The sequence below is a fragment of the Trichomycterus rosablanca genome, chromosome 7 (assembly GCF_030014385.1).
Source record: "Trichomycterus rosablanca isolate fTriRos1 chromosome 7, fTriRos1.hap1, whole genome shotgun sequence".
Taxonomy (NCBI): Eukaryota; Metazoa; Chordata; class Actinopteri; order Siluriformes; family Trichomycteridae; genus Trichomycterus; species Trichomycterus rosablanca.
Genome location: NC_085994.1, coordinates 23,359,282 through 23,371,603, shown reverse-complemented (window position 1 = coordinate 23,371,603; position 12,322 = coordinate 23,359,282). Strand labels below are relative to the sequence as shown.

General features: G+C 41.8%; 1 protein-coding gene across 3 annotated transcripts in view; it reads left to right on the top strand.

The window, feature by feature from the left end:
- mtor (mechanistic target of rapamycin kinase) overlaps positions 1-12,322 on the top strand; it is a 225,174-nt gene that overhangs the window by 149,893 nt on the left and 62,959 nt on the right. For all 3 annotated transcript variants that reach the window (XM_062999154.1, XM_062999155.1, XM_062999153.1), the window contains 2 exons: positions 472-572; positions 10,560-10,675. In XM_062999154.1, the coding sequence (XP_062855224.1) occupies positions 472-572; positions 10,560-10,675 (217 nt within the window). The remainder of the gene's footprint in view (positions 1-471; positions 573-10,559; positions 10,676-12,322) is intronic.

Below are 12,322 nucleotides of genomic sequence, written 5' to 3'. Positions count from 1 at the left end.
ATCTGTCATGTTCCTGAAACTCAGCCCTTCCATCTGGCTGGGCTGGGCGGCTACATGGACAACGACTGGCTGTTGTTCATACAAGGTGGGGAGCCGGATAGGGACCTCATAACTGATGCTATTATGACAGTCGAGGAATAATGTGTTAATCAGGGTGTGACTCGCAGTACACGCAGCTAATCCGCATATGAACTCGTCTCGTGCAGGTTAAAAGATGCAGTCGGATACTGCACACGTGTCGGAGGGGGCGTGTGTGAGTCTCGCTCTCCTCGGTCAGAAGTGGAGGGTCAGCATCAGTAGAGAGGAAGCGTAATGCAATCGGGGAATTGGATACGACTAGATATTAGAAAATTGGGGTGATTACCGGTTCTGTCATTATGGCTCCGTGCTGGACACTTGAGTTCCTTTACAAACTTTAATTGATGGTTTAAATGGATCAATTCATACACTGTTTAATCTCTCATTTTATAGGGGTCAGCTACATCAGCAGTGCTGTGAAGAATGGACGCTGGTCAGCGAAGAGACACAGGCCAAGATGGCACGCATGGCAGCTGCTGCAGCCTGGGGCCTCGGTAATAAACCCTTCAGTTCTGTTTTCATTTGTGTATAAAGCTGTGGTCCCACCAGCCTTCAACGTTCCTTGTTATGGAATTTGCGACCATTAGTCATTTTTGTTTGGCATACTTTGTGTGGGTACAAAGTTTACTTTTGTCAAACGGTTAGCCACATATTTGCCCCTTTGACCAATCAGACCTGCCGGAACAATGAGAGTGGTAAAACACAGGAAATCTGCGGGTACAAGTATACATACAGCCAATCGTTTGTTGTTGATTTGTTCCTTAGCTTTTTTCCCTCAAGCAGACACTTCACAAGTCATCAGCTTTTGGCACAACTTAGGTTGGGTATTCCATCTTTAATGAGCCAATTTGTTGGTTAGTTACGTTAGTTACGTGTGACAATTAATAACTAATAACGCTCCGGCCGTCTTAACCCGCAACGCACGCAATGGATAAATGTTACAGCCAGCTTCCGGCATAGTGATGAAGCATCGCTCCCTACTCCCTACACAGTTTGGAGTTCATTTCATTTGAACATTTTCGTTACCTTTGGATTGGAATCTCACTTAAAATGGTGGCATACCCTACGTAGTGCACTTTACAGGAACAACTGGGGTGAATGAAACGCTCCTACAGAATTGCCACCAATGGTTGGAAGAACTGCTTTCTGAACCAATCAGACCTTCTTATTTAAATTTTTAGTAAGAAATGCTGTTATTTGCGTTTATTCAGTTTGCGTCACACAGATGATGATTGTCAATGAAACGCTTGATTGGCTTTCTAACGAGTTTGTGTTTTACTTCACAACCGGGAAAAGTTTGGAGGTTTTTGATTATAAGCACATTTACAAAATAACGGATTATATTCCTAATGGGACACGCGGTTATAAATTTAATAGCATCTGGAAGAACATAAGCTAAGGTAAGCAGTGGTTATGATTTTTTGCTGTGTTTTGGATTTTGGCCGCTGTGCCATGATTTATCGCACACTTTTGTTTTGCAATGAAAACAAAACGTATCAGTTTAAGCTTTTAACTGGCACCACCTTGTTACAGAAATTACATTCATTTGCACAATGACTAGGAAAGTAAAGGCACGAAGTAAAATGGCAAAATACAGTCGCTAATCTGTTGTTGTTTTTTATCTGAACTTATATATTATTTGTTTATTTCTACGCTACATTTCCAATATATGTTTTGTGTATATTATATGTACAGTAATCCCTCGCTATATCGCGCTTCGACTTTCGCGGCTTCACTCTATCGCAGATTTTATATGCAAGTATATCTAAATATAAATTGCGGATTTTCCGCTGGTTCGCGGATTTCTGCGGACAAGGAGTCTTTTTATTTCTGATACATGCTTCCTCAGTTAGTTTGCCCAGTTGATTTCATACACGGGATGCTATTGGCGGATGGCTGAGAAGCTACCCAATCAGAGCACTCGGTTAAGTATCCTGGGTGCTGATTGGCTCAGCAAAGGAGAGCAGCATTAGATAACCAGGGTCCTTACACAGCATCAAAGACCCCACCCTCTTATTAGTTCGTTTCTTTTTTAACCTAGTGGCCAATTTTGTCTGCTACAGGCACTGCCAATTGTTTCTGTTAGAGGGCGCCCAGCCAACCGGTAGCAGAGCTGAAATTCAAACTCGAGCAGTTCAGAATCCTAGCGCTGGTGTGCTAGCGGAGTATTATAGTGGAGTATTATAGCGGAATATCTCGTTACGCCACCTAGACGCCCCCAGAGCGTCCTGTTGGAACACCAAATGCATCCAGGATTGAACTTTCTGTCTGATAGTTTAGGATTGGGTTGAAAAATTTGCACTACCACCACCGTGCTTTATAGTAGGTGCAGTGTTGTTGGGTTTCAGTGCCTGAAATCGACTAGCAAAAAATAGTCTGTGGCAATGCGAAGCTCGACTGACTGTGGACAGTGACACTTGTTTTCCAGCAGATCTACTTGATGGTTCTTGGGTGACATTTTTCTTCATGCATAAGGTTTTGGATTTCTTCTTGACTTTGGCAAAGGGACCACTGTTCCATGTTCTGTGCAGTTACAGGCAATTGTTTGTACAAATTATCTTGAAGTATATAGTTCTAATTGCCATTCCTAAGAATTTCCTATTGTAATGCCTGTGGTTCTACCCAATGGGTGTGGTCAATCATAATCAAAGGTAGCCATGCCATAGGTTTTTATACTTTAAAAAAAAAAACACAGTACAGTGGGGTCAAAAAGTATTTAGTCAGCCACTGATTGTGCAAGTTCTCCTACTTAGAAAGATGAGAGAGGTCTGTAATTTTCATCATAGGTACACTTCAACTATGAGAGAAATGAGAAAAAAAAATCCAGGAAATCACATCGTAGGATTTTTAAAGAATTTATTTGTAAATTATGGTGGAAAATAAGTATTTGGTCACCCACAAACAAGCAAGATTTCTGGCTCTCACAGACCTGTAACTTCTTCTTTAAGAAGCTCTTCTGTGCTCCACTCGTTACCTGTATTAATGGCACCTGTTTGACCTCGTTATCTGTATAAAAGACACCTGTCCACAGCCTCAAACAGTCAGACTCCAAACTCAACCATGGCCAAGACCAAAGAGCTGTCGAAGGACACCAGGAAGAAAATTGTAGACCTGCACCAGGCTGGGAAGAGTGAATCTACAATAGGCAAGCAGGTTGGTGTAAATAAATCAACTGTGGGAGCAATTGTAAGAAAATGGAAGACATACAAGACCATTGATAATCTCCCTTGGGGTCAAGATCTCATCCCGTGGGGTCAAAATGATCATGAGAACGGTGAGCAAAAATCCCAGAACTACACGGAGGGACATGATGAATGACCTGCAGAGAGCTGGGACCAAAGTAACAAAGGCTACCATCAGTAACACACTACGCCGAGAGGGGCTCAAATCCTGCAGTGCCAGGCGTGTCCCCCTGCTTAAGCCAGTACATGTCCAGGGCCGTCTGAAGTTTGCCAGAGAGCATATGGATGATCCAGAAGAGGATTGGGAGAATATCATGTGGTCAGATGAAACCAAAATGGAACTTTTTGGTAAAAACTCAACTCGTCGTGTTTGGAGGAAGAAGAAGAACCCAAGAACACCATACCTACTGTGAAGCATGGGGGTGGAAACATCATGCTTTGGGGCTGTTTTTCTGCAAAGGGGACAGGACGACTGATCCGTGTTAAGGGAAGAATGAACGGGGCCATGTATCGTGAGATTTTAAGCCAAAACCTCCTTCCATCAGTGAGAGCATTGAAGATGGAACGTGGCTGGGTCTTCCAGCATGACAATGATCCCAAACACACCGCTCGGGCAACGAAGGAGTGGCTCCGTAAAAAGCATTTCAAGGTCCTGGAGTGGCCTAGCCAGTCTCCAGACCTCAACCCCATAGAAAATGTGTGGAGTCCGTGTTGCCCAGCGACAGCCCCAAAACATCACTGCTCTAGAGGAGATCTGCATGGAGGAATGGGCCAAAATACCAGCTACAGTGTGTGCAAACCTGGTGAAGACTTACAGGAAACGTTTGACCTCTGTCATTGCCAACAAAGGTCATGTTACAAAGTATTGAGTTTAGGGCTGCACGATATTTCGTTTCAGCATCGACATCGCGATGTGTGCATGCGCGATAGTCACATCGCAGGACGTGCGATGTTACTTAATGCAAATTAAATCAAATACGTCATGCTAAAACTTTTTTGCTGCTTGACACAAAACGAAAATTCAAACCGTTCTCATTTTCCATGACACATCTACCAGTGTGTTCAACAACCTAGTGAGCTGCCTTGCTGTACTACCTACATAGGCAGCTGCCACAGTAGAGAGGATCCTAATAAGTCAATGACTTAGAAGGCAGGTTATTGGAACGCGCCCGATTCCATCGGGTTTCGCATTTAGCATTTAGCATCTTGCCATTAAAACCAATGGAATGAGGTGGGACGGCGCTAACATGTCAATATAACATCTCGATTCATGTACAGAAAACTGTTACATTTGCTGACAAGCCCAAACTTGCAAAGAAAAACACTCATTAAAAATTAATAATTATTTATTTACGTTTGAGAGAAGAGATGCCGCAGTGTATTCTGGGATTGCCTTCTTCACTAAGGACGCTTTCGAGTCTCACTCGTTCTGCCTCAGCATTGTGCTTAGTAACTAAGGCATCTAAGTAACTAAGAAATCTCGGATTTGGAACAGGTGTATAGCTGCTCTTTTGTTTGTATATATATTTTTTTTAAATAATGTTCACTACTTGAAGAGGTTTTGATTGTGAAATAAAATATTAAATGACCAATTTTGTCAATCCTGTTAATTCCCTCATGTGATATTGAAGCTTTCTTAGTTTAATGCTCAGTTTCAACCGAGTACAAAGATGTAGCTTGTCATAATCTTTTGTATCCCTTGTTGGCACCACCCTTTTTCACAGATGAGCCCCTTATTTAGAGTAAGATACATGCATTATTAATATTATTAATAATGTGGTGAAAATTCCTGCATTTTTTTAATATCGCAATATAATCGCAGGGAAAAAAAATATCGCAATGTCAGTTTTTTCCAATATCGTGTAGCCCTAATTGAGTTGAACTTTTGTTATTGACCAAATACTTATTTTCCACCATAATTTACAAATAAATTCTTTTAAAATCCTACAATGTGATTTCCTGGATTTTTTTTTTCTCATTTTGTCTCTCATAGTTGAAGTGTACCTATGATGAGAATTACAGACCTCTCTCATCTTTCTAAGTAGGAGAACTTGCACAATCAGTGGCTGACTAAATACTTTTTGACCCCACTGTATAGGGCACTCAGGTGGCGCAGCGGTAAAACACGCTAGCACACCAGAGCTGACATTTCGAACTTGTCAATTCAAAGCGTTGGGTGCCTACATGAACAACGATTGGCTGTTGTTCATACAGGGTAGGAGCCGGACAGGACCTCATAACTGATGCAATTACGACCTCTGCTGGCTGATGGGTGGCGCCTGCACAGAGTCGAGGAATAATGCGTTGATCAGGGTGTGGCTCTCCGTACTCAAAGCTAAACCGCATATGAACTCACCTTGTGCTGGTGAAAAGATGCAGTCGGCTACTGCGCACATGTCAGAGGGGGCGTGTGTTAGTCTCTGCTCTTCTCGGTCAGGAGTGGAGGTCAGCATCAGTACAGATGAAGCGTAATGCAATCAGGGAATTGGATATGACTAGATTGGGAAAAATGCAATAAAAATCCCAGCCACTGTCAATCCCATAAGCAAGGTCTTTAAGCTTCTCGTCTCCTAGGGCACCATATGCACTATAATGGCTCACCAGCTTTTAAACAACCTGAGTTAATGGTTCCAAGCCCAGCTCAGGCAGTCAGACACTGATGAGCAAGGACCTTAAGCCTCTCGTCTCCTGGGGCGCCATATAAGTTGTGGAAATACTGTTATTTAACAAGCGCAAGCCCAAACTCTGTGTGTGTCTGTATGTGTCCATTACAAAAGCAGGTCTGTAAATTGTGTTAATTTGCTTTTGAAGTCTATAACTATATGACATTTAAGGAAACCACACAGAGGGCACTCGTGGGTGGAACGATCTGACCACCAGCCTGGATCAAATAGAGTCTGTTCTTGCTTTCCGACGTCTTGCATTTTCTGATTTACTGTCTGATGTTATGACACCATAAAGAAACTAATAAAAATTATAAAAAATAATCTCTGACAGACAGTTTAAGCACTAAACCAGTCAGTCTGTATAAGTGGGATATTAGCTCCACTTTATCAGCTCCACTTACCATATAGAATCACTTTGTAGTTCTACAATTACTGACTGTAGTCCATCTGTTTCTCTGCATGCTTTGTTACCCCCCTTTCATGCTGTTCTTCAATGGTCAGGACTCTCCCAGGACCACTACAGAGTAGGTATTATTTAGGTGGTGGATCATTCTCAGCACTGCAGTGACACTGACATGGTGGTGGTGTGTTAGTGTGTGTTGTGCTGGTATGAGTGGATCAGACACAGCAGCGCTGCTGGAGTTTTTAATCACCTCACTGTCCCTGCTGGACTGAGAATAGTCCACCAACCAAAAATATCCAGCCAACAGCGCCCCGTGGGCAGCATCCTGTGACCACTGATGAAGGTCTAGAAGATGACCAACTCAAACAGCAGCAATAGATGAGCGATCGTCTCTGACTTTACATCTACAAGGTGGACCAACTAGGTGGGAGTGTCTAATAGAGTGGACAGTGGTGGTGACCAAGCAGCACATGAAGGGTCAACTGGAATACACCAGATAGAATTTGAATAGGCTTGGGATACAGTTTTACAGTATAGAGTGATGTACCAAAACTACCACAATGCTCAAGTATGGAGGAGGGTCAGTGAGGAAGTGGGAATTTTTATCTGCTGCTGGAACTAGCAATCATGACCATGTGGCTGGTACCATTGACTTAGACGAATACTAAGGCATTTAGAGGAGGAATGATATGCCCTTTGTAGTAGCATTGAACCTTGGTGATAATTGGACTTTCCAGCAAGACAATGACCCCTACCACTCTGCCGTGTCAACCAAAGCTTGGTTGAAGGAATCAGTCCTGGAATATCTTGGAGTGGCCTTCTCAGGGTCCATATTTGGTGGGATTTACAGAAAGCAGTTACACCACAAACGCCATAAAACCTCAAGAAGAATTATTGAAGATTCCACAAGAGAAGTGTCAGAAGCTTGTTAGCACTTAGTCAAATTGCTTATTAGATGTTATCAAGGCAAAAGTACTGTAATTGTACAATTACTGATTGTAGTCCACCTGTTTTGCTACATACTTTTTTAACCTCCTTTTACTTTGTTCTTCAATGGTCAGGACCCCCACAGGACCACCACAGAGCAGGTATTATTTGGGTGGTGGATGATTCTCAGCACTGCAGTGACACTGACATGGTGGTGGTGTGTTAGTGTGTGTTGTGCTGGTATGAGTGGATAAGACACAGCAGTGCTGCTGGAGTTTTTAAACACCTCAGAGTTTCTGCTGGACTGAGAAAAGTCCACCAACCAAAAACATCCAGCCAACAGCGTCCTGTGACCACTGATGAAGGTCAAGAACAGGGGTCTCAAACTCGCGGCCCGCGGGCCGGTATTTTGTGGCCCCCGACTTAACGTCAAAGTTCATTGTTAGTGCGGCCCGCGCGGTTTTCTCACACGCACCTATTTTGCCAAGTCGTTGCGCAACTCATTATTTTTTCACTTAGCAACGTATTACCAACGTCACTTGGCTGAAACGTGATTCAGAGCGACACCAAGTGGAAGGAAAATATATCCTGTCAGCCAGTGCAAGATACAGAGGACAGAAAGGTGCGATCGCAAAAGAAAACAAATTTACCAAGAACAATTTAATCAAAAAGAGCAAGAATTTAAAATATTAAAACAGACAATGCACTTGATATTAAGAATTAAGAGAGGTGAAGTAACATGGACACCAGAGTTAGCTCAGTGGCAGAGAAATTTGGTAGAGCAAAAGGATGTGTAGGATGTAAACAAAAATAATAAAATCTAGATCACTTTATTTATGAATGTGAAATGTATAAACTAGGGCTGTCGAAGTTAACGCGATAATAACGCATTAACGCAATCTCAATTTAACGCGATTAAAAAAAATAGTGCCGTTAACGCAAATTTTATTTGGCCCTGCGAGTCATCCGTAGTTCATGTTGAGACTTGACCGTGCACCAACGTTTTAACGTCGGACTTGCCACCGTTTGTTTCATTTGCGGTTTGTTAACATAATGTAACCGAGCATTGTAATGATGCACTTGCTTAATAAAGAAATAAATACACGGTATATTTACAAGTTGTCGGGAGCAGAACACTTTATTACTTCCTCTGTTACCGAATAGCAAACAGCTAGAGTCATACTGTTAGCCAAGCATGCTATTCCATGCACTATGGAAGCCCCAAAGGGTCAAAACACACTCACAATGTTTGCTGATGGAGAAATTTTAACCTACAATCTGACATTTATACGAAGTCAAGGGTCTCTTGAGTGAATAAAACTCCCTTACAGTTTTCTCTTGTCCCAGCAGTTTTTAACATAAGTACATTTAGCATAAAATGTGTTCACTATTTTAATTGTAACATTTCACTTAAAAATCCTTGTTTTCTATAACATTTACACAGATTTTTTAAAAAATGCGATTAAATGTGATTAATCGCGATTAACTATATGAAATTCTGAGATTAATCGCGATTAAAAATTTTAATCGTTTGACAGCCCTAGTATAAACACCTGCGAGATAAATTTAATAATGATAAAAAAAACGAAGTGCTCAATAAAGCTATGAACAATGATAAAATTTTCAAATTCCTCTGAGAATATATAGAAAGGGCTTTCTGAATAATATCCCAAACACTCAGGTATTGGGCAGAGGTGGAAAGAGTACTAAAATATTGTACTCAAGTAAAAGTACTACTACTTTAAATATTTTTTACTGAAATTACTAGTCTAAAAACCTACTCAAGTAAAAAAGTAACTAATTTAAAACGTACTCAGAGTAAACGTTACTTCGTTACTTGTGTTAGTAAAACACAGGGTCTCTCCTGTGTAATGCAAACAGGACAAGTGGATATACCTCACAATAGTTGTTTTTAATTGAAATATAATAGAAAAAACATGTTGATAGAACATTTAATGCATTTAGGAATGTAATGTGTTATTTTAGTACAGACCATCCCATAAAACATTTTCAAACTGTATAACCACTGAAGTTGGCATTAATTGTGGATTCTATAGACCAGCCTTCTTTTCATCACCAACAAATACCAAACAACATCCTACTGCAGATCTCATAACTCAAAACAAGTCACGGTTACAGGTGCTGTGACTTGCACTAAATGACCCAAAGAAAACCTTCAAGATGTAAGACAATTCTGGGAGTAATGGATCTTTGAAGGGAGCTGGATCTTTAGGTTTCTGGCAGCAAAGAGTAGGTAAAAGAAGCCTATGTTCTGAAGAATTGTTCATGTTCTGAACTGTTATTAATAAAGATTGAGAAGTTTGGATCAGTTGTACTTTTGTTTGGAATACCTGAAACCCTTTTTTTGTGGAATACTTGATGCGGCCCAGCCGCTCCTAGACTCTACCTCCAGCGGCCCCCAGGTAAATTGAGTTTGAGACCCCTGGTCTAGAAGATGACTAACTCAAACAGCAGCAGTAGATGAGCGATCGTCTCTGACTTTACATCTACAAGGTGGACCAACTAGGTAGGAGTGTCTAATAGAGTGGACAGTGAGTGGACACAGTAATTAAAAACTCCAGCAGCGCTGCTGTGTCTGATCCACTCATACCAGCACAACACACACTAACACACAACCACTATGTTATTGTCACTGCAGTCCTGAGAATGATAAACCACCTAAATAATACCTGCTCTGTAGCGTTCCTGTGGGGGTCCTGACCATTGAAGAACAGAGTAAAAGGAGGTTACAAAAGCATACAGAGAAACAGATGAACTACAGTCAGTAATTGTAGAACTACAAAGTGCTTCTATATGGTAAGTGGAGCTGATAAAATGGACAGTGAGTGTAGAAACAAGGAGGTTTTTAATGTTATGGTTGATTGGTGTATGTGTTTACTTATTGAGTGCATTTTATCCCTTTGGGGATTCCATAATCAATGGAAAAATTTGCTTCTCTACACATGTGATCATCTCTCTGTAGTCTTTGCTGCGATTTAAAAGAACAAGCCAGTGAAGTATTATGCTTCCAAAAGAATTGCATATGTACAGTTTATTTCTTTCTTTATAAACTCAGCAAACTCTAAAGGTGCAAATTAACCAGTAAACATAAGGCACTTAAATGCTACGCGAATGAAAAACGTTAAATTGCTAAACACAAACCTTATATTTTAAATTTCACATAATATTACACGGGAAAAGGCTCATTTCACAGTCCATGATGTGCTTTTCACGGCTGTGAATTAGGTAGGGTCTTAATTATATATATTAAATAATTCTTATGATTGTTTTTGTGTTTTTAAGGACACTGGGACAGTATGGAAGAATACACCTGTATGATCCCTAGAGATACCCATGACGGTGCCTTCTATAGGGCTGTGCTCGCATTGCACCAGGATCTCTTCTCATTGGCTCAACAGGTGAGTGACAGGTCCTAAGTTTTACATTGTTCACAAAGTTGAATCAGTTCTCTGGACACAAGTTTGTTGTAGAGATACGTTTTGCCACTTAATCAAGTGACTTCTTCAGTCTGAGCCGGTGGTGGATACCCCAACCTTATATGCAGCCGATTTGCATAACGACAGATCACCGCCTAGTACATAACAGTGGAAACGGTGATCAGGTCCATATGCAAATCACAATGACCATAATTACACATGATTGGGGTATAGCTCCTATTACGGCGTTGTAAGATGGTGAGAGATGTACTCTCAGGCCCCCTCCCCGGTTCAGAGATGGTTGTTCCCTCTTCACATAGATGGCCTCTTTGACTCCCCGTTCAAACCAGCGTTCCTCCTTGTCAAGGATCTGCACATCTTCATCATTAAATTAGTGGCCGCTGGCTTGCCGGTGAGTGTAAACCGCAGAGTCCTGGCCAGAAGAGGTCGATCTTCTATGTTGGGCCATCCGTTTCACCAGTGGCTGTTTAGTTACCCTGATGTACATTTCCCGGCAATCCTCCCGGCACCTAACAGCATACACTACGTTACTCTGTTTGTGTCGAGGAACCCGGTCCTTAGGGTGAACTAATTTCTGGCATAGCGTGTTCTGGGGTTTGAAAGCAACTGAAACACAGTGTTTGGAGAATTTTTTGTCTCAATTGTTCTGCTACTCTCGCCACATACGGAATCACCACTGGTTTGCGCTTAGACCGCGGTTGTCCTCCTCCCTTTGATCCACTAAAGCCCATTTGGGACTTTGTGGATTTGTGTACCTGGACTATTGAGCATGCATCAAGAGATGAGTATAACATTGGTTTGTTGTTTAGAGAAGAAGGAGGTGGTTTGAGGGTCGCACGGATGCACAGCTGGTAAAGTAGATTCCACACCGCACTACAGTTTCTGTGGTCACTGTCTATGAGCAGTTTTGGATGTACGAATTTTTATTATCTATAGTTATGGGCCATAGTTATATAGGGACTCTTTCTGTTTAAGGTATTTCTACAGCATTTCAGTGTATCTAAATGGCTTTAGATCACAGACCGATGAGCAGACATTCTGTTTTATGTTCTATGGTCAAAAGTGGAATTCACAGTACAGCAGACGTCTTTATCCAAAGCGACTTACAGTACTGTGACAATATACAGTCTAAGCAATTGAGGGTTAAGGGCCTTGCTCAAGGGCCCAACAGCAGCATCCTGGCAGTGGTGGGGCTTGAACCAGTGACCTTTCGATTACTAGTCCAGTACCTTAACCACTAGGCTACAATGTTGTTCCCTAAGCAGCAAAGCATCTTTAAAAAATACGGTATGGGACGTTGAGGTGGGGCAGAGGTAAAACACGCTAGCACACCAGAACAGACATTTCGAACTTGCAAGTTCGAATCTGAGCTCTGCTACCGGCTTACTAATAACCATTATTGTTTTTGAAGGACCAGCGTGGAAATAGACGTCTGTCCGTTCTAGTTCATTCATGGTCTCAGAAACACTGGCTTCTTTCTGGCTGATTTAATCTTGCGGTCCAGGTAACCCAAATAACCCAAATAAAGGGTCATTCATTGTGCCTTGAGGGCCGTCTGCAACACCCCTCCTGGGCTTTACCTAAGCTCACACAGTAAGCGGTCTCTTC